Source organism: Periplaneta americana, chromosome 14 (assembly GCF_040183065.1).
Source record: "Periplaneta americana isolate PAMFEO1 chromosome 14, P.americana_PAMFEO1_priV1, whole genome shotgun sequence".
Classification (NCBI taxonomy): Eukaryota; Metazoa; Arthropoda; class Insecta; order Blattodea; family Blattidae; genus Periplaneta; species Periplaneta americana.
Window position 1 is genome coordinate 49831834 of NC_091130.1, and position 24389 is coordinate 49856222.

General features: G+C 35.4%; 1 protein-coding gene across 1 annotated transcript in view; it reads left to right on the forward strand.

Annotated features, from left to right (window-relative positions):
* The window catches only part of LOC138712998 (glutamate receptor ionotropic, NMDA 2B-like), a 584228-nt gene that overhangs the window by 376200 nt on the left and 183639 nt on the right, over window positions 1-24389 (forward strand). The window contains exons 7-8 of the mRNA XM_069844679.1: window positions 4893-5037; window positions 18251-18480. Of these exons, the coding sequence (XP_069700780.1) occupies window positions 4893-5037; window positions 18251-18480 (375 nt within the window). The remainder of the gene's footprint in view (window positions 1-4892; window positions 5038-18250; window positions 18481-24389) is intronic.

Here is a 24389-nt window from a genome sequence, read left to right on the forward strand (position 1 = left end):
TGTTTATAGAATATGAAAAAGCTTTTGATGAGGTCCTTACCCAAAACATCTAAGAAAGGCTAAGTTTATATAACAATATAGTGTCAAAAAAGTTCGTTTACAACGTTTCAGCGATAATAGAGGAAGTAAAAATAAACATCTTTTTCGTGTGACAAAAAACTCGCAGATGCGCCGTTTTGCCAGTAGGTGTCCTAAAAGGGTAGGTCGCTTAGCTTCCGTTAGATCTCTCACCAGTCTCTTATGTTTTGACTGTTTTGCCTGCAACACGTTGTAGGTGAATCGTGTTACAAACGCACTGGGTGGATTGAAAGAAAAGTAAGTTTGCATTCTACTAGCATTAGTATGGCCACCTCGATCTCCCGACCTAACCCTTATAGTTTTTTTTTTGTATGTGGGTAGATATGAGATGTCTGGTTCACTAGACCCAGATAAATACGGCAGAAGGATTGGTTGCTCGCGTTGTTGAAGATGTAGCTATTATTCGATGAACTCCTGACATTTTAAGCGTAGTCTATCAGACATTCCATAGTGCTCAGAAATCTATTGTGCATACGATGAAATGAAAGGCAGTTTGAACCACATTTCTGAACAAAATTTTTTCACATCACTGCATTCAGATATCAGATCTCTTCGCACCACATATTAACTCATAGCGTCGAAACGACAAGTCTAAAAGGGTTTTGTCACATAAAAAAGATATTTGTCTTTACATTCCTCTGTCACCCCTGAAATGTTGTATATGAACTTTTTGACTTCCTGTATAAAAATATAGGTACACTATAAAGGATACAAGCTAAGCGGGATGAATAGGCCTATAGTTAATCAAAGCGTCAAGCAGAGATACTTTCTATCACCAACACTATATATATGAGCTCCATATCCCTTAGCACCATCTACTCTTCTGCTAGCAACGCCATATCATGAGCAAATCTTAGGCCGTTATTCTTCCTCCTCCTACTATCATCCGTCTCATATTCTGAAAACAGTTCTTTGCTAATGCCCGATTTCTGGTACACCTCAGTTAACTCTCAGTTACTTAACTGCTCTTATAAATTTAACTGCACTGATAACTTTCATGAGTTTCCGGAAAGTTAAATGTAGATTTAGCAGCCTTGTAACTAACAGTTGAGGTAAATTCAAGTTCAGTATCTACTGTCATCCACAGATGTCTCCACTAGTATTTTGCTAGTGATTTTTTAGTTATTTATAGTTACTTTTGTTTGCAGAAGTTTTCAGCAGTAACTTGGCTCACAGGTACACAGTGAGCTCTGTACTAGTAGGTGCAAGGCTTTTTAATTGAAGAACCATGTGATAAGCGATAGTGTACTTTTACACTTCCATCTCAATCGTAATATGATTAAAAAAAATCAATAATTGTTGGTATTTGGCGTGATCATCGAGGTAAATAATACTAGTGAAGAGAGGGCTAGGTGTAACTTCTGCTTCAAAACTGCAACCATGTTCAGCTGTGGTGGCTATGGCAGCCATACCGATAAACATGTCAAAATATTTTAAATTCGTCCATATGAATGCTTTCTTGATTTCAAATCGACTTTTCAGAGTCCGAAATACCATTGGCATTTGTAGAACACCCAAGAACAGAATATTCCTCGACTGACGACATAGAATCTTTAGTAGACGAAAATTAAACTTGAGATGTTCAAAACTTTATTTACAAACACACATTATTATCCTAATATGTCATAGAAATTAAACATTTACCGTAAGTTACGTAAATAAAACGTCAATTTTTTTAAACTATACAGAATAATACAGTAAATCACTTTATTGTGATCTTTATTATTATTTAATATCGGTTATTATAGTTTACAAAACAGTAATGCAGTAGCGTCGCATGTCGGAATTTGTTCGAATCAGTACTAACAGCCAGGTAACTACAGGCCGAAGCACAGTTACCAGTTGAAGCACAGATAACTGTAAAGATGATGATAACTGTTGTTTCTGAAACTCATTTTAAACATATAAGCACGTTAAATAATAGATAACTCTGTATTTACAGGTAACTGTCTTTTCAGAAACTAGGCATAAATCTTGCAAGTAGATGCTGAACAGGGTAGGTGATAAAGGGCATTCTTATCGTACTCCTATTTCACTTCCCTCCGGATATTTCTTCTCGTATCCTAACTCCGACTCGTTGTTTCATATAAAGATTACCTTTTAATCCAGACCAATTTATTTTAATCATAAAAATTCATGTGTTCTTTCTTGCTAAAATTTGTCCATAGTATGAAAACATTTTATGCGATATAAAATACGAAACCCGAATTCGTTGAAGTAACAAGCTTTCCACTTCACGAACCAATAATGTTTTATATATTTATCTGTCCCTACTCTCTGTCTGTTTTTGTAAGTCTTTGTGCTGGAGGCTAGAAGTTCTTTATTAACCCTCATAAAGGTCAGTTTTGTTCACACAAAAGTGATGAAATAACATAATTTTGCTTAGTTTTCTAATGCATTAAATGAGAACAAAACCAATTTTGAGCCCGGGAACAAAGAACCAGGATGGTTAAACGCGGAGCTCTGTAACGCTTTGCTCATATACTTTGTTTACGTTGCTACAATAATATCACAATTTCATTTACTTCACAAAACAAACACTTTTATTACAGAACTTTTTGTTAAATCAGTGTTGTGAGGAGAGATAGCGAACTGCCCGTCAAATTCCCATGTCCCCAGGCTGGTGTTATACTCGTATAATCCAGATAATATGACATTTGTTATCATGCGCTTACACATTCTCATACTGGCTGGAACCCGAAGCTATATCAAAACTGTTCATATTCACGCCTTCAATATCTTGTTTCCCACTGATTTACATAATCTCCAGCTGACAATATTACACGTCTAGCCTAAATGTTCATCAGTATTCATATTTTCGCAAATGGGGAATAAAGGCTGACCCCAATAAACCACGAACGCGAATCAGAACGAGAATTGGGAGCAAAAAATGTGAACGTGAAGATTTTTTGTGCCAGATCGTGCGTATTTGCTTGGTTTCCGCACAAAACCAATCCGCGGAAAGTCTAAAATTCCACATTCAGTATTCCCAACCTAACACACATAACAATTTCCCTCTTCTTACCGCTTAAGTGACATATTGATTTTACTGCTTTAGGCTTTTAACATATTATTTTTAGAGACGTTCAATATAGTAATAATTATAAATTGGAAACTTACCACTGCAATTTCACCTAAATTGCACTGTTAATTACTGTTTTTAAATATGTGCAAAAATTAAGTAAACTCTACAACTCCACTAAAGTTAATGCATTCGTGATGCAAGTAACATTAAGGAAGCCGTGAAAAAATCAACAAGATTCCAGGCTCATCACAGACTGGGGGGAAAAAAAGACAGACGTATATCACGGCCTGCTAGAGTATAGTAAACACAGAAAACATTTTAAAGCAACAATGTTGAAGATAGATATTTTTGTTTTGCAAATTTGCCGTCATTGAACAGAAACCAAGATGGAGATTTCATTGCAACTAATTAGAAATTCCTCTTTCAGGTATGTAATAAACGATCTTCGCACAAAAAATGTATGATACACGAGCAGTATGTTTTCTTTCAATTCTCGGAAATTAAAAAAGCTCAACTACGTTTCGCTTTTTCACACTTTTCCTCGAACATGAACACTTCAACATACCGCTCTTGTAACGCATATTACTATTATTCAACAGTAATCTTACTAGAGGTTTTGATTTATCTAGAGAAAATCAAAACTCGAGTGGAATTTAATTTACTATTACACAATTAGAAGAAACTATATAAAGATTAGAAGAAACAAAGTACTGCAATACAATAAAATATTAACTGACTTACTGAAATTCTATTTCAATAATGTTAGCTTCACCAAAACGTTTGAACGAAGCCGTCATTTTCAGTTGACTGTCTATGCTGTAAACAAATGATGATCGCAAATCATGTTTTAGTTTGAAAGAAAGAATTTTTAGTTTGAAATGTTGGCAAAAAAGAAACAAATGGTAGGGAGGATATAAAAACAGAAGAAAGTGTGTAAAGATTAGAAGAAATAAACTACTCTAATACAATAAAATATTAATAATTGACTTACTGAAATTCTATTTCACTAATGTTAGCTTCACCAAAATTTTGAACGGAGCTGCCATTTTCAGTTGACTCTCTATGCTGTAAACAAATGACGATCGCAAGGCATGTTTTATAGTACCGTAAAGAATTTGCAGTTTGAAATGTTGGCAAGCAAAGAAACAAATGGTAGGAGAGCAATAAAAAAACAGGAGAAAGTACATAAAGATTAGAAGAGATAATGTATCCTAATACAATAAAATAGATATTAATTAACTTTCTAAAATTCTATTTCGTTAATGTTACCTTCCGGGCTACTTTTATTTTGCCCACCCTGTATAATTTTACGAATTTTCGGCTCTCGCTGGTCCCCTGAAATCCATCACTGATGCTCAGTGCCTACTGTACGTTTGTTTATAAAACAGTGTAATCGAAAAGGACGTGGGCGGAAGTTTCTGAGATCCGTTTCACTTCCCCGTTGTTCCCAGGGTTGATAGAAACAGTGACTTCAAATTTCTGTTTCGAAAAGCAAAATATTCTTAGAGTGCCTTCTGTCGTCATGAATCGACCATTCATCTGGAAACATAAACGGGTGTCATTACTGTGTGTTCTTACAAGTACAGTGAATAAGACTGCATTCTCGTAACGTGATATTTTAATTTGTTGTGCTGCAATATCTGCAGTTTTAGGCTGTTCCCTTATTTTATATAGGGCCACTCATTAGGTTATTAGAAAAGTAGTCGCCGTGAATTGTGCAATAAAGTTATTATAAGAACTGATGAAAATCCGAGACATTTACTTAGAATTTCTTTATTATAACTTTCAGGTATTTGAAGAACGTTACCATTGATGGCGACCGACAGCCGTCAACAGAATTTAACCAAGACGGACGACTGCGGGCAGCAGAACTCGTTATTGTGAATCTCAGACCGGGGCACGGGTCTGCTTCCAACAGCCGCGTTTGGGAGCCAGTAAGTATGTCTCATACAGTAGTTACTATCTAATATATGAGGTGATGATGATGATGATGATGATGACACGACGACGACGACCATCACCACCACCATCACCGAAATTCTCGATATCTTTCTCATTCATACGCCTTAACCAACATTAATGAACAGTACTGCAATATGAAAATATTTAATCTTCAGTCGAGGATAAAAAAGATAGATGCTTTACCACCACCACCATCTTTCTTACACATATTACACCCGGTAGTTTATTACATCTCTTACCACCATTTTCACGGTTTCCACAAACATTTCCCACCCTTTAAATGATAATTCAAGACATGTCGAGATAGACATCGTATGTGAAATTAGAGTTGAACAACGATCGAGAAAGCAAGACTAACAGCGCCTGCAAAGCCGAAACCCCGCACGACAATGTTGTATTACGTCGCGTCGTTGACGTAAAGACTGCTTGTGAGTGTTCCGAGACGCCGAGATTGATCACTCCCGAAGTCCCGAACGTCAAACATCCTTGAATCGCCACAGTTGTTTATACCTGACTGAACTTTTATCTACCTTGGCAACTATATATACATACACACACATACATAACACACACACAATCAAGTAACCTATTTCAAACTCGCTGTGTTCGTTGCATTTGAGTCTCGTCTCGTCATTCTCATGCGCATCTAGTCTCGCTCATCATTCTCAAAATAGTATTTAGTCGGCGTGGAAAGATTACGTAACTTTGAATAACATACATCATTGAAATAAATAGCATTATTATAAATGTTTAAATGAGACAAACATACAAAACAGAACAATATTTTAGTTATCGAAATCTTCTGGTTCTATTATATGATATTACCTATGGTTATATAAATAGAAAAAAAAACAATTTTCAAATAAATTTGCATTTCTAACAAACATAAAACATAACGTTAATATCTTTTTACTTGAGATTTCACACTTGATATCAAACATATGAAAAGAAATTTCCTAGCCTTTTAATAAGGCCTAGTAATTAAATAAAGATTGGGGAACGGATTATTATACACTGAAAGGTAGAGATGATGTTTCAAAAATAGGCTACTTAATTGTTTATACACATATAACAGTTGCCAAAGTAGATTAAAATCCAGTCAGGTATAAACAACTGTGGCGATTTAAGGCTGCTTGACGTTCGGGACTTTGGGAGTGATCAATCTCGACGTGTCGAAACACAAGCAGTCTTTACGTCAACGACGCAACGTATAGAACATTGTCGTGCGGGTTTTCGGCTTTGCGGGCGTTGTTAGTCTTGCTTTCTCGATCGCTATTCATCTCTAGTGACTACACATACACACACACACAACCGCACAGAGAGAGAGGGGGGGGGGAGGGAGAGAGAGATAGATTTATAATTGTTTCTGTGTTTGGGACATAAAATGTACTTTAACAACTAAGTTATGAAAAATAATAATACAGTTCGAATGGAAATATATATAGGGAAAGATTGAAGATGGAAATCCCACAAAATTGCTGGTAAAGACTTCAGTTAGTAGTCCGTGAGGTGTCGATTGATTAAACTGGTGTAAACTGTACAAAGCAGAACCTTTAGAAAGGATATGGTGGGATGCAGCCAATTCGACACCAGATGATCCTTGCAGCAGGCCAAATTACTTCTATAATGAGAGGAGCTTACAGTTGTAAAGAGATAGAACTCCGAGGTTGTCTTCATAGCACCTGTGGAAACAGAAGCATCGATCTCAAGCTTCTGTGAAGGAGAAAATGCCTTTTTCCTCGCAATTTCTCATTACCGACTTCATCTCTATGACCCTTCTTTCATGTTCGCTTAGTAAAGACTTCTCTTATCCATTAACCTAAAGCATTATTTCTCAAGTTCTTCGTTTACAGGATAGGTATTTCTTCTGTTTATTTTAATTTTCTCATCCTGCTTTCCTAACACTTCTCTTTGCTATCTCTTCGTCTTAATTTGTTTCGTTTGTTCCATATCTTATTATCTTCTCCTTTCTCCTCTTTATCTAATTTCTTGTATTTCTTTCCACTATTTCTCTCTGTATTTTTTCTGCACCTTCTATTCGTCTAATTCTCTCTTACACCTAATTTCTTCTCATATCACATTTCTTCGTATTATCTTTCACCCCTTCCATTCGCACTTTTTGATCCCCTTATTTCTTTTCATTCTTCATCTCTATAATGTATTTCTTCTACACCTTCTTTTCGCCTAATTTTCAACATTTTACTTCTTCTCATATATCACACCTCTTTCCTTCATATTATCTTCCACTTCTATTCGCCTTTTTTTCCATCCATTCTTCATCTCTATATTTATTCTACACCTTCTATCGATTGGTTTTCTTCTACACTTTATTTCTTCTAATATCTCACACCTCTTTCTTTTCACACATTATCTTCCGCATCTTTCATTCGCTTTTTTTCCATCTCTTTATTTCTTTCCACTTTTCATCTCCATATTTCTTCCACGCCTTCTCTTTTACATCGTTCTCTTTATCTCATTTTCTTCTCCCTCCAGTGTTTCCTTTCTCCTCTTTCTCTACAACTCATGTCCTTGTACAGACTTCTTATACTCCTTTGGTTACACATCTTACCTTTCACCTCATCTTCTTTTCCCTCATACATCAATACACCTATTTCTTTCTATGCATCTTATTTCCTTCCACTTCTTCTATTCCCCTTTACTTCCACCTCTTCATTCTTCTACATCTTCCACTTCATCTCATTTTTCCCTATCTCTTGTATCTCATTTTTACTATACTTTTCTCTTAAACATATTTTCTTTTAATCCTTCCTCACCTTTTTTTCTATGTTTTATTCTCCATTTTTCTACTCTTCTATTCATTTTTGTTCCATTTTCTTATTCAACTACATCTTCCCCATAATCTACTTTGCTTATGTTTTTTTCTTCTTCTTTTTCGTCTGCAAGGCTAGGCTATAAAGCCTGTTCCGACGCAAAGACATCTTCCGATCTCATCTTAGGTCGATCGATCGAACGTCGGCCATCTGGTTTATATAGGAATGCTTGTTTTGTTATTCTGCTGTTGTCCATTCTATCTACTCGTATGTGTTGAAACCACTGCCATTTCAATTTGTTAATTTTTTCTAATTTGTAAATGTTTAGTTCTTCTTGTATTTGAGCGTTATAAATATGGTCTTGTAATGTATACCCTGAAATATGCCTGAGAAATTTCATTTCGGATGTTTCAATCTTTCATCTAATTGATCTATTGAGGACGCAATAGAGGGACCGCCAGTACTTTGTAAAATCTAATTATAGTGTCTTTCCTAACTTTATTTCTTAACGTTCTTTGTATAGTACCGCACATATATCGAAATTGATTCAGTTTATGTTCTACGTCTCTTTCTTGTTCATATGAGATCCAACATCCCAAGTATTTAAAACTACTCATATGTTCTACTATTTCATTATCCAAAGTTATTTCAGATGTTATCGGAAATTTGTCTTCAAATACCATAACTTTTAATTTTTGAATAGATATTTCCAGATCTTATGTTTTTCCATCTCCTAATTCTTTCTCTCCAACATTACTCATTTTCATTTCATCTCCTCTTCTTTCTCTTCTGCTTCCCACACATAACCTTATTTTCAAGACCATAACAAGGGTATCGATGCATTTCATCTTATCGCTGCGCTCCCATTGGTTGGCGAGTCATTACTTAGCTGAGAGCGTTGTAGACACAAGGGCGTGCATATCCTGGTTACGAGACGGTATTCAGAGACGCGTCCACTACTACAGTGCTACTGCGTCTAGCATCTGTGCGGTGTATGAGCAGACGACAGCAGCACAACTAGTGACTGATGCAAGAAGGTATGTTCAAAGACACATTACTTTAATTTTCACTTTTCGTTATATAACGTAGTCGGTCACTTAATTCATACAGACATTTAGTATCGTGTGAACCGCGCTCTCTTGCATTTCGTTCCGTTGTTTATATCTGACATCTGGTATAGAGTCTAGAAAAGAGCACTTCAAAATAAAACAATACAGTTCGAATAATGCATCAGTTAGGCTACAAGTTTTATGAGTGTCGCACTTGATAAGTTTAAAATAACTGGCGTATTGATACCATTATTTAACTTCTTTACTTTGCCGTTAATGAAATTGATAAACAGCAAGATTAAATATATGAACAAATACCTCATAAGTGTGTAAGCAGTAAAATACATAGTACACGGGAACTGCAAGAAAAAAATTATAATAGAACACTCAGATAAAATTTTAGTTCTACTGTACCAATGGTACAACAAAAATTTTTAATACAATACTATACATACATACATACATACATACATACATACATACATACATACATAGATTCGAAAGTAATGGTCAAACATTTAGGAATGAGAAGTAAAAATGAAGAGAAGCAAAAAACTTCCGGTTTATCGTTTACAAGATAATGCCATTTTTTGCTGGTTGGGGCCGACAGTGAACCCAGGGCCTGGATACGGCAAAGCGGCAACATTCATGCTTCGTACGTATGCTGCACTCTCTCCATCCCATTTCCTTCCAAGTCTGAGACGATATCTAAACAGACGATATGGTGAACGATGGGTAGGTAGAGGAGGACCTGTACCTAGATCACGGATTTAAATCCTTTTTGTGTATGGATTATGCAAAAAGCTACAGACATCACCACACCTCTGGAACTGTAGCTTCGGAGTGTAGATATTGTTGCATCCGTCTGGAATGTTCTGGTTGCGCCAGGGAGTTGCGCGCGCATTTGGCGAGAAGGAAGGCGCGGGGAAACGGAAACACAGTACGGAGCAATGGAGAAGAAAAGGCGACTGTGACTGAGCGGAAGTAAGGAAGCATCTGGAGACGGATTGTTGTGGAGGTCCAGAACCTTCGCGACGCAGAACATACTAGATGTTCGTGGTAAATAAATAACACCGTGAGTTGCCAACGAGTCAGTCGCGACAAAAGTCAGTCAGTTAATCTTCAGTAAGTCTACAAGTAAGTCTTCGAGCGAGCAAGGATGCCAGCTTTCGAGAGCATCTGGAAGGCTTGGGTTCGTCGTGCAGGGAACAGCATCTGGAAGGCTTGAGTTCGACGTGCAGGGAACCCTATCTGGAAGGCTTGGGTTTGACGTGCAGTGAACTTGAGTGAGTGAGCTAGAAGAACTAGCCAAGGCGAACGAACTGTGAACTGAGAACTGACAGTTTTGTTCTGCACATAGTCCTTTGTGAACATTAGTTAAAATTAGGAGTACATTGTTGTTCTTCTCAATAATACACATGTATTATCATTGTCGCTGTGTGGAGTGCAATAACGACTATTGTATTGCTGTGTTGAGTGGAATACCCATTGTTGTAGAGCGAATTATTAAGAATAAAAGTCGCATTGTTGACGGGTGTGTGGTGGCTAAAGGAGAATAAACGTTACACCTCTAGAACTGTTGTAGCTTCGGATTGTAAATATCTTCCAGCAAATGAAGAATTACCCAGGATTCCTCGAGCGCATTCGCGATTCTTTGTAAAGATGACTAGACATACTATCCATTCAAGTGCATGGTCAGCATTTTGAACACCTTCTGTAAAATTCTTCAGTTACTATGTTCGTACAGGACTGTACCTTGTTTATCCACAAACTTTACTGTTGTGCAAACAAGAGTTTCTTTTGTGCATGTTCAATCACATTGCTGTGGTGTTGAAGTCAAATATGAATTTTACTGTCTCGTGTTTGATAAATTAAATAAAACTGTCACTGCTTTTGTATTCAGTGGGCCCTAACCAGCACAAAATGGCGTTATCTCGTAAACGGTTAATTTGCGGACCCATGTTTATTGGAACTTCTTTGCTTCTCTTCGTTTTTACTTATCATCCCCAAATTTTGGAACTTTTGAAACATCCTGTGTATATATTGGGTTTTAAGAACAAAAATTTCTCGTAGTTAGTAAGCTGGTGAAATCTTTTCCACAGTCGCTTTCTTCAGTATACATATTTATAGTATATGCAATAAATTGAAGGTTTTAGAATCGAGAGGTGACAGAGAAGACAAAATGAGATCTGCGTCATTAAATAATTTCATCTCGGCTAGCTAAAGGGAAATAATGCAAAGCAAATTCCCAGAACTTCGAAATAGAGACTACATTTAATTTATGCCAATTATAATGCACACTATGCATTTATAATTAAATGTAAAACGAAAAATATCCCGAAGTTTCAATCTGTAATTGTTTCATGTGAAATATAGTGTATTTTGAAATAGGATGAAAGAGAAACACACTCTGTGTATTCTGAGAATTATCCAATAAAATGTTGCCATTTGAAACATCAAAGGAAATGAAACTCAATCTGCAGGCCATACCTGTTTTGTAATTAAATGGATGCTTTACTGCATAAATGAATTGCTTTGAAGGAACACCATAGAGAACAGCACACTATTTAGAAATAGTCTTACTCCCTCATACCTGGTCTCAAGGATATACATTTCCTTTCTCTGAAAATATCAACATTACATGACCTCAAATAGTATGATTCACTTATACTTTTAATACACTACACATACCAGAAACAGGCAAACTGTATTACACCCCTTTCTTTCTTTACCGTTGAAAGCTTATTTTTATTTTACAAATTTTAATTTGTTACTGAACAAATCTGTATCAATCATATGGCTGTCGTGTCGAAGGAATTGACGGCAAATTAACTATTTCGCCATAAGATTCCGAGGATTCATCAAGGGATTAACAAACATTCTCCTTACAGTTGGGTAAACGCTAGGAAGAAAACCTAAGCAGAATTCCAATACACACTAGGAGAAAAAGTCGTCCTGCTAGTTTAAACCACGCAGGAGTCACTCGCAGGAAAAGTGTCACTAGCTATCCCCAAACCACGAAATGTATCTTAGGAGAAATCCCGCTAGTTACCCATTGACTATGCAAGAGTCCCTCATGAAAGGTTAGTCTCAACAGATTCTTGTCCATGTGTCTACGTGTCCGTAATCTTTAGAGATAGAGAAAAGTATTGCTAGCCTCCCACTATGCGACACAGTACCTATAGTTGCATAACGGGGGATGGAATTGAACAACGATTGACAATCTGATGCTGGCAGCTATAGTGTCTGTGTCTACGTCTGCGTCTGTATCTGTGTGTATGTATTTATTAAACACTACAATTGGGTATACACCCGGTGGCAGTGACATATAATATACAATAATAACATTACAATAAATATTAATAATATTTACAATAATAGTAGGAATAAAAAAAGAAATAAACGTAAACCTAATTCTAACTAAAATTAAATATATGAAATAAACCTAGGACTATAAATAAAAGTAAACCTAGGACTATAGTAGTACATTATGCAACGAGCCTATAATGGTAGTAATTAAGACGCGAGTATGTTTATGAAACGAGCGCAAGCGAGTTTCATAATTTCCATACGAGCGTCTTAATTACCATTATAGTCAAGTTTCATACCACTTTTTATGCTCGACCATATTTCTAACTTGAAATTATTCAGAAGTATTCATTTTATTCTTATCTGACTGAGGAGCGGAACTGACTTGTGCAGTAAATTGTGAGATGTGCGCAGACGCGAAAGTATTGATTTTTTTCCGAGAAACGAATGTCATTGACCTTGATATAATCTAGAGAGTAAACATAAACATTAACCTTGATATAACCTTGAAATTGGTTTATACATTGAAAAACGAGATGACAAATTGAATTTATTTGAATATTATTTACAATGAACGCTAATTATTATAGTAAAAGAACATAACCTTATGCGACAATATTGGATTTCCAGTCTCCGTGACGTTTCGCTAGTTGTCTTTCGATTGCATATCCGAGAATAATTGATACTTGCGCTTTCATATTGCTACAATGGTGCATTCTGATTGGTGGATGACCTGAACTTTAATGAATAGGTGTACTTTGATGAGGTCCATTAAAGGGCTGCTACCAGGTGTATAATTACTACATTTCGGCATGGTCGAGCATAAATAAAATTATGCTATAATAACGCTTACAATAGCAAAAGTAAACCCAACTTATAAGTACTTATAATGTTATGTTTTATTTAACGACGCTCGCAACTGCCGACGTTATATCAGCGTCGCCGGTGTGTCGGAATTTTGTCTCGCAGGAGTGCTTTTACATGTCAGTAACTCTACTGACATGAGCCTGTCGCATTTAAGCACACTTAAATACCATCGAGCTGGCCCAGGATCGAACGCAACCTCGGGCATAGAAGGCCAGCGCTATACCAACTGCGCCAACCAGGCCGATAGCTGTAGAGTTGATTCGAGAGAAATAACTCAGATTATTGGGCACTTTTAATTTGTATTGCTTAGCTATTAGTAAAGTTATATTTCTATAACAATCAAAATTAAATGTTAATTTACCTATTATTTATTTATGTAATGATGCGATATTTTTCGTCATTGTACATAGGCGCTTCTTAATTTCAGCTAGAGCACACACGATTCAGATTACGAACAGTATTTCAAATCAATGTTATTTGAGTGGCGAGTTCTGCACCAGACGTTTACAAGTATTCAACAGCAGTTGACAAAACACAAAATTCGACTAAACATAATTTATATTTCAGTCAATGGCTATACCTTTAATTAGTTCTTGGAATATTTCTAATCAATGTTATTTGACTAGCGAGTCTTGCACCAGATATTTCAAAGGCTTCAACAGAATGTGACAAAACCCCAAAATGCGACCCAACATACGAGTAATTTACATTTTATTCAGTGTCTGTAACTTTAAATAGTTTTTCGGGTTTCTAATCAATGTTATTTGTCTAGCGAGTTCCGCATCAGACGTTTTCAAGTCTCCAATAACAGCTGACAAAAACCCAAAATTCGCAACATAATTTATATTTTAGTCAATGGTTGTATCTTTAAACAATTCCTGGGATATTTCTAATCAATGTTATTTGACTAGCTGGTTCTGCACCAGATGTTTCAAAGGTTTCAACAGCATCTGACAAAAAATTCAAAATTCGACTAAACATAATACTGTATACATTTTATTCAAAGGCTATATCTTTTAATAGTTCTTGGGATATTTCTAGTCTATGTTATTCCACTAGCGGGTTCTGCACCAGATGTATCGAAAGCTTCAACAGCAACTTACAAAAACTCATCCACCAAACATAATTTATATTTTAGCCAATGGCTATATCTGTAAAATAGTTCTTGGGATATTTCTAATCAATGTTATTTGACTAGCGAGTTTTGCAACAGATGTTTCAAAGACTTCAACAGCAACTGATAAAAAAAACAAAATTCGACAAACATAATTTAGATTTTATTCAATGGCTATATTTTAAATGGCTCTTGTAATATTTTAATCAATGTTCTTTGACTAGTGAGTTTTGCATCACATGTTTCAAAGACTTCAACAAGAGCTGATAAAAAAAAACAAAATTCGACAAACATAATTTACATTTTATTCAGTGTCTATATTTTTAAATACCTCTTGGAATATTTCTAATCAATGTTATTTGACTAGTGAGTTTTGCATCAGATGTTTGGCTATGTTTTTAAATACCTATTGGAATATTTCTAATCAATGTTATTTGACTAGTGAGTTTTGCATAAGATGTTTGGCTATGTTTTTAAATACCTCTTGGAATATTTCTAATCAATGTTATTTGACTAGTGAGTTTTGCATAAGATGTTTGGCTATGTTTTTAAATACCTCTTGGAATATTTCTAATCAATGTTATTTGACTAGTGAGTTTTGCATCAGATGTTTGGCTATGTTTTTAAATACCTCTTGGAATATTTCTAATCAATGTTATTTGACTAGTGAGTTTTGCATAAGATGTTTGGCTATGTTTTTAAATACCTATTGGAATATTTCTAATCAATGTTATTTGACTAGTGAGTTTTGCATCAGATGTTTCAAAGACTTCAACAGCAGCTGATGAAAAAGAAACAAAATTCGACAAACATAATTTTCATTTTATTCAGTGGCTATATTTTTAAATAGCTCTTGGAATATTTCCAATCAATGTCATTTGATTAGCGAGTTTCGCATCAGATGTTTCAAATGCTTCAACACCAGCTGACAAAAAAAATTCGACCAAACATAATTTACATTTTAGTCAATGGATATGTGTTCAAATAGTTCTTGGAATATGTCCAATCAATGTTATTTGACTAGCGAGTTTTGCATCAGATGTTTCAAATGCTTCAACAACAGCTGACAAAAAAAATCGACCAAACATAATTTTATTTACATTTTAGTCAATGGCTGTATGTCCAAATAGTTCATGGAATATTTCTAATCAATGTTATTTGACTAGCCAGTTTTGCATCAGATTTTTCAAAGACTTCAACAGCAGCTGACAAACATAATGTATATTCTATTCAATGGCTATTATCTTCAAATAATTCTTGCGACATTTTTATCATTACAGCATCACTTGAATCAAGTGACTAAATCACTTTATTTACTGATTGCAGATTGTTACAGTAATATTTTAGTTGATTATTTAACGAAGCTTATCAACTACTAGGTTATTTAGCATCGATGAAATTGGTGATAGCGAGGTAGTACTTGTCGAGATAAGGTCGATGATTCTAAGAATTATGAAACAGCATTTTCTACGAGATCCATCACAACTTGAATTTATTTTCCAGCACTGAATATGTTCAAAACCAAATACTGCGTAGTTATTTTCAAGCGAACCATATTTTTTTTTCATAATTCGAGATTTCCAATACCATATCGTAACATTGAAGTGCATACAGTATTCTGGACACTCCAGACAATGTACAAACATCCAGTCTCTTGCCGGCAGTCGAGGACTCGACAGTTGTTTCTGCAAAATGTAAAAGCTGAACTTTATTTTATATGTGTTTTCAGGGTTTCAACAGTAATATCACAGGTGCTGATAGTTTTCTGATAATTTAACTGAGCTTAACGAAAATTTCTTGTCATGATAATAATTTCGAGAAATAATTATGTCTACCTCATCACAAGAAACGCGAGTTTAAATCCAAATGAAATTATCACAGAAAATTATCACCACGAATGATATATCCTATTCGGATAGATAATTCCCACGCTAAAAATTTATCTCATTGCATGAGTGCATTCCGTTATTTTTCTGTTAAAGCGATACGTAGGCCTACCTAACCTTCCGAAATATTTGAGAAAATAAAAATCTTGGCCTCTTTGCAATAAAATAAGTGAATATTTGTGATTAATATATTATTATTATTATTATTATTATTATTATTATTATTATTATTATTATTATTATTATTATTAAATCACCAGACAAATAGAAACCCTACTTTGCCACGGGGACTGTAGTTTGATACGTAGTAAAAACATATTTATTCATATATTGTACCTAGCATAATTAAAATATGGTAACAATGCATACAAAATTATTTTTAGAACAAATCTAGCTTTCGGGTAGTAGCTCCCTGTAAAGCAGGTTTGAATAATTTCAAGGAAAAATTGTTCCGAGGCCGGGTATAGATCCCGGGACCCTTCACTTAGCTTTCCTTCAAATTATTCAAACCTGCTTTACAGGGAGCTACTACCTGAAAGCCAGATTTGCATAATAAATTCGTTATTGGAGGTACATTAACAGAAAGCTACAATTATTATTAAAGTCACACAGTATTTGTGTGCACTCGAAATTGGGTTCTGGTGTCTTGTCAGCCCATTTGAGTTGTGTGGATATAAAGGAAAAATTGTGACGGTATCGTGTATACTTCCTGGGGTAGCTCAGTCGGTAGAGCATTCGTGCGCTAAGCGAAGGGTCCCGGGATCGATACCCGGCCATGAACAATTTTTCTTTGAAATTATTCAATTCTAGAACAATTAATATGTGCAGATACTGACCTATACATATACAAATATCCACAATTTTACTCAAATTAATCTTAAAAAATTTTATTAAACTCTTTGTAGTAACATTCTTCGCAAACTAATAATTGTGACAGAGCACAGACATAAATAAAATGTTACATTCTTAGAGGTGTGAAATCAAGGCAAATCTTCACACACTTCGCAGATAAAAGAGAGCTACTTATTTAAACCATTCATATATATAACTTTAACTTACAAGACATTACACTTCTAATTATCTATATCTTCTACCGATTATTCATCAAACCTTATTCGGCCGGCCATACTTGTTTTGATGCTTGTTATGATAGATATATATTTTTTTTTAGATTTTTAGATTTTATTTAATAATAACATAAATATAAAAACGTTACATTAAAATACCCCGAAAGAGCAAAGCTCGTGTAAGGGGACAGTTCTGTTACATAGATATACATACTTTGTAGATAAAATACTTAAGAAAAAAGCTCACATAAAGATGATAATAAAATTAGTAAATAATAATACTAGTAATAACTGAGTAAAAAAAGAGACGATGTTGAGATTGATTGATTAATATTAAATTATTATTAGTAGTATAATTAGTGCAGCTCATGTTGACATAGCAACCAAGATAAAATAGAAAAAATACACTTAGGATAGAAATAAACTTGTTTTACAATTCATGGTACATAATATGAATACAGGAAGGTCTGTCATATATTTTTTTTAAATTCTGGATCTGAAAATTTCATTGCTTAAAGTAGTCAATTCTGGATGAAATTTTATTATCGAATTATATAGACATGGACCATAATTTGTACTGTGTAGTGAAGCAGCAGATGTGAAACATTTAGGTTCAACTAATTTAAGAATTTCATTTCGTCTTGTATTATGAGCATGTGGCTGAGCTACAAATTTCATTCTATTTTTATGATAGAATTTCATTAAAGAATATTTATAAATTTGGTCAATTCTAAAAACATTCAATTCGGAATGGACCAAATTTGTTGGATAATCCAGTCGCCTTTTCAAACAAATTTTGATTATACGTTTTTGCAACATAATTAGAGGAAAAAGAGCAGTTTTTGTAATGCCTCCCCATCCAGTTATACCATATTGGATAACAGATTCAACTATAGCCAAATAAACCAAACGTAATACATGAGTAGGCAAGTAATGGCGAAGGTCGTTTATGACCGATACCACCGAAAAAAAAAACTGCGATCATTTTTATGTGATAATTAAGTGTTGTCCTATACTCCAATTGGTTGAAATTCAACGGGTTCTCAAAATCCATTGGTGAATAACTGTGTGCGTGAAAATTTATCTTAAATTAATAAATAATGTGTTCCATTTCTTCCTCAGATCGGAGCGTGGAAGTCTTGGGAAAAAGATGGTCTCGACATAAAAGATATAGTATGGCCAGGGAACAGCCATACTCCTCCCCAGGGAGTGCCAGAAAAGTTCCATCTTAAAATCACTTTCCTGGAAGAGCCTCCATACATAAATTTGGCACCTCCAGACCCCGTCACCGGAAAATGTACTCTCAACAAGGGTGTTTTCTGCCGACAAGCATCTGAAGCTGACCTCGAAGGGTAAGTACATTAAACCATATGGAAAATATCTAAAATGACATGTCTCGTTTCATTAATCATTATATAAATATTAAATACCCTACAGAATTTAGCTTCTTCTGTTGTCATTGGCGTAGTTATATTTTGAGCAGTTGGTAGATGTGCAACTCTGTAATATTTCTTCTAGAATCAATATTAATGTGGGCTGAAGAAAACTCAATAAATAAGTGTGGATGGCATAATGGACGAGCATTTAATAGGCTCACATTTTCTAACACTCTGTTTGAACAATTTTTCGGAAACGTATTCCCAAGTTTTTTTAAGAAAGTTGCAGTATGATCCTGCCTATTATTATTTTTCAGTTGAAGCTTGTCAATATCAGGATCAGCGTTTTTCTGGAAGTTAGATTAAGACAGAAATTCCTGCCGACTGGCGAACGCGTTCCCCAGGTTTAACTCCATTCGATTTTTTTTCTGTAGAAGCATGGAAAGTAATGCCTGGAAGAGGCAGAGGTGTAGAATTGTACAGCCAAGTACCTAAAGCCAATGCCTGTATTTTTAATAAGTCTGGACTATCTACATCTGAATGGGTAAAAGGTAAAAAAAAGGTAAAGGTATCCCCGTAATATGCCATGAAGGCACTTGGGGGGCATGGAGGTAGAGCCCCATGCTTTCCATGATCTTGGCACTAGAATGAGGTGATGTGGTCGGCACCACGCTCTGACCGCCTTTTACCCCCGGGAATGACCCGGTACTCAATTTTATAGGAGGTTGAGTGAACCTCGGGGCCGTTCCTTCCTTAAAATGAATGCCAATTTAGCAGCAGTTAGAGGAGTACCTGGTCGCTCTTTGGACATGGATGCCCGCAGACTGAAACCCTTGCTCACGTCCAAGGTCAGTGTAACAGAGGTTTACTCCTCCGAAATGCCAGACACCATCATGTTCGATCCTTAATTGCAGCTGCTTTGAAAAAAAAAAGTTTTAGAGAGTAGAAAAAGAACTTTTTTGCCTTGCTATTAATGGCTCCTCTAAACGTATTGACATTATAGCGTATTCCCAGATTACCAAGAAAGGATATATAATTGATCCTACCATAAGGATTGAAACGGGGAGTAGCCAGCCGGAGGATGTCAATCAAGAAAAGATCAACATTTATCTGCCAACAGTTGATTACTTCAAAGGAAAATACCAGCTTGAAAACATTGAGGTGATTGGTCTTTTTATTGGAGCTCGGGATTTGATTCCCAAGTTCTTTGAGAGCTTCAGAAAGACTTTTGAACTACCACAGACACTTACTACTAACATCATAACTTCAGTTTTGAAAATCTCTTGCCAAATTTTGAATCATATTCACTCTGTTTAATTTCTTTTCTTCACTTTATAATTCATATGTTTATTTTAATTTCCTGTCAACAAAATTTATGTAAACATTTAATATTGTAAAATTCATGTAGGAGAGTATACTGAGTCCTTCTGGGCTATCTCCAACGGGAGGCAGTTAACAATTTAAATTATAATGAAGAGTCTTTTCTACTAAAAACGAACAATTCTCTAAGAGTAGAATTAGGAATAACAGGCAAGTTGAATAAATTACATGTTTTAACGCTTGCATTCAATTGATAGACGCAATTTCGAGCACTTGACGAGTTAATTTTCAAAACGTATCTTGTCCACCTGATAACGAAAATGAGCTTTCTGTGTGTATACATTCTTCAATTATACTCCAACTCTACATGCAATTGTCATGATTTCGCTTCATAACGCCTCAAAACCACTAAAATATTCCGTTAAAAGTGACTATTTGAATCAAACTGACTCTTGTCCAGCTTTGGAATCAAAGAGTCTCATGCTCCCATTTTATTCTAAATGCATCCAACCTCTTTGGTTTCATAATGTCTCTTGCCTAGCTGGTAAGAAACTTTAGACATATACATTTTTTTCGTGTTCTCTCACAAAGTTATGGAAATGGACAAGGGTCGTTTTAAAACTAAGCTCCTCACTAGATGTAGATAAATAATGTTGCGAGGAAAATGTATCATGTTCACTTAAATATATTCCCTGATTTCATTAATCCCTTCCATCTCTACTAATTACAAATTGTTTTCGTAGAAAGCTGACAACGCGTTCTCTTCACAATAAGTTCATGAATGAATGCTTCAGTTTTCTTAGCCGTCATTAACCGAAGATAATTATAGAAGTGTTTATCCGACATTCTGATAGGAATATGTGACTTTGTTAATTTCATGAATGAAAATTCAGCTTCACAAACATAAGTCACAGCGAGCAATGAAAACACACTTGCAACAAAAGCATCTAACTTAGGAAATCGTCACGTTCTTGCAGCAGCTTTCCAAAATTCGTCAATCGTTGACGTTTTTTGCTTATATTCCAACGCAAAGTCGCACTATAGGAAGCAAAATCTCCCGAATAATCTTGGGACGATGGATCTGCTGTACGAGGAGAAGTAAATAGTAAAAGTTTCTTTGTAATTTTATCAAATCAGAGAAACGTTCCTTAAATTCCTCAGACAGGCTGTGCAAATGACTAAAAAAAATTTTCCTTTCTGACTGGATCCAAAGACGAACAAAATAATCGAAGTGTTGGGAAATTCTCTAAATTATTTGCACTTAGCTGCATACGGTACAAGGACAGTTTAAAACTAAATGCTTTGACTCTGTCATGTAAATGTGGTACCAGAGAAACGCTTTCCTGAAGACTTACGTTAAGATCATTTAATTTGGTAGATATGTCGGACAGGAATCCAAGGTCTTGTCACAAACGTCATCTTCCAATTCAGGTGCGACGAATTCTTTCTACTTTAAAAATCTTTCAATTTCATCTCTTAAGTCCGCAAATCTCGCCAATATCTCACATTTATATGGCCCGCGCCGCGCTCTGTTCGCTACAAGAACCGAAGACAACTCACCTTTCGATACGCGACTCCCGGGAGAGCCTCGAATCTGACTGTCGTAGCCTCGAGCACTGAAAAATTCTCATTTCGGCACCCCTAGTCTACATGTTGAAATTTTATGGAAAATGATTCTCTAAAGGTTAAGCTTACAAAATTTCCCGTTTTAAAAGTTGACTAGCATTAGGTTTGTGTCAAAGTAAACTTAAAATGACTCTGTATTATTTTATGCACGTAACTGTAATAAGCATAAAATCGATCCAAACTATTTGTTTAGCAATATCGTTCGATCTTAAAAAGCAAAAATCCGACGGCACTTACATGAAAATTAAAAAGTGAATTGTTCTGTTTACAATTTATTATCTCAATATATTCGGTATAATATTCACGTATGCCGGGTATAAATGGGATCTGTATATCAAAATAAGGAGCAAAGAGTAAGTTGGTAAAAATTGCATTATTTCATCTTTTAGAAAATGGGGTATAATTTACAATTACAGAAATGGGACGTTCCAAACTTTTTTTAAGAAGAAACGAACTCTAAGTCCATGCAAATAATTATCCCTTTTACAGTAATAAATGCCTCTGATTCAGTTCTGGCTGATATGTATAGTACCCCAAGAAAAGGATGACTCTTGGTCGTCGAAAATTAAAGTTCTACAGCGAGGTTCACACTATATCGACGTAGCTAGGAAGACAATGGTCGTGCATGCGTATACCTATTTTTATACTACTCAAAAGTGCACACCAGTGCAAAATGTTATCAGTTCTCTGTCTATTTCTAGTGAAGGTCTCTTTTTACGTCCTTGATCGTTTACCTTTTATGAAAATTTGAAATATACCGTGTAACACGAAAGTCATTTGCCAAAGAGGGAGAACAATATTAATTTTGAAATGACAAATGTAGATCCACTGAAAAGACAGCAAGGAACATTGTAAGGACCACGACAAAGACAACAAGGACCACGACAAGGTTAATATTTAAATGTAGTTATTTTAAATCAATTTCTTAATGCTTGTTGTTAAAACATTTTACATTTTTCAATTTCATTGTAATTGTTAGTTTTCAATATATACACATTTACACTGTATGTATATATATATATATATATATATATATATATATATATATATAAATGGTGTAATTACATTCATTAGATTAACGTTTATAATATTACAATTTGTAATTTTGTATTGTCTGTCATCATTAACACTTAATCTCAGGACTCTGTAAAACTCTATTTGAACGTTACTCAGACAAAAAAAAATCGTTGGTACAAACTAATAATCGAACCCGCTCTCTTCTACACAATACGCAGAACACTTAGCATCTGAGCTATTGATACAAGTTTGTTTTCATTTCTGTTCGGAGTGTCGATCTAGTCATTAAAATTCAAATGTCGATTTAACTACACGATTTATGTATATATTTATCTGTTATTTACGTCATATTACCATACTTTTTTCAGTTTTTGTAGTGCATTTCGGAACTATGCTAGCAACAAACCAAATAATCTGAATTTAAGCTACTCAAATTTTCGTTATCTTGTGTATCAGTGCTCTTGTCTCCGATCTTGCGCAGTGTCTTACATCTGAGACTTAAGAATACTCCATTGTCTCATTCTTTTTTGGGGGGGGGAACTGTATATCTATTACCAGGCAGTACATCTCACGTGACGATAGGTGTCAGAGGAAGAACAATTGTTCGTATGCATCTGAAGTCTGATTAGTGTAATGTGTAGCTAACCGGCGATGGATGTATGTATGGAATGGAAGGGGAAAGGAACTGGCCACCCTATCTCATTATCTCCTGGCCTAGTTGCCTCATAAGTGGTGTCTTATTGGTATCACTTGCGAGGTTCAGACCTGTCTTCGGACAGATGACCAAACAGCAACAGAAAGAAATGAAATAAACTAATCATATTTACAGTAGTGACTGAAAGGAAGCGAAACAAAATAATACTAAAATGAGTAAGTATTGCTTTAAGTTAGTCTTGCGATGTATTATAACTAATGTTTACAATATTTTAGGAGAAAAATTCGCTCCGGCGCCGGGGATCGGACCCACGTCCTTGGTTCTACGTATCAAGCGCTCTGACCACTGAGCTACGCCGAATTCAATCCAGAGCACCGGATCAAACTTTCCTCCTTCGATGTTTCCCTTTGTGACCTGACTCCAAGTTAGGCATATATATGTTGACGTGTATCCAATGTCAACTGCCATTATACTAGGAGCGCACTCAGTTGAGTGACTTGGCCGGGAATCCACAGTTATTATGCACTGCTAGCCGAGAGAATATTATAGATATATTAATTTGTCCTACAGAATTTATCTGTAATATTGACAATATTTTAGGAGAAAAATTCGCTCCGGCGCCGGGGATCGAACCCGGATCCTTGGTTCTACGTACCACAGCATAATAACTGCTGATTCCCGGTCAACAAGTCACTCAGCTGAGTGCGCTCCTAGTATAATGGCAGTTGACATTGGATACACGTCAACATATATGCCTAACTTGGAGACAGGTCACAAAGGGAAACATTGAAGGAGGAAAGTTCGATCCGGTGCTGTGGATTGAATTCGGCGTAGCTGAGTGATCAGAGCGCTTGATACGTAGAACCAAGGACCCGGGTTCGATCTCCGGCGCCGGAGCGAATTTTTCTCCTAAAATATTGTCAATATAGATAAATTCTGTAGGACAAATTAATATATCTATAATAATAATAATAATAATAATAATAATAATAATAATAATAATAATAATAATAATAATGTTTACAAGCACAGTATCTACGCACGCATCACTCAATAGCCCACAGAACTCTGTAAGATAGAAGAGCACATATCACATAAGAATCATAGAGCAAAACAAAAATAAATGTTATGGAATTTCTGCATGTCTGATAATGATGTACTGTAACTCATAAAAAAACTTTGAGAGATCTTTATTCTACACGGGAGAGCTGCCGCTTCTATATTTAAAGAACGTCCCAGATTTCTTTGTGAAAGAGAAGTACCATAA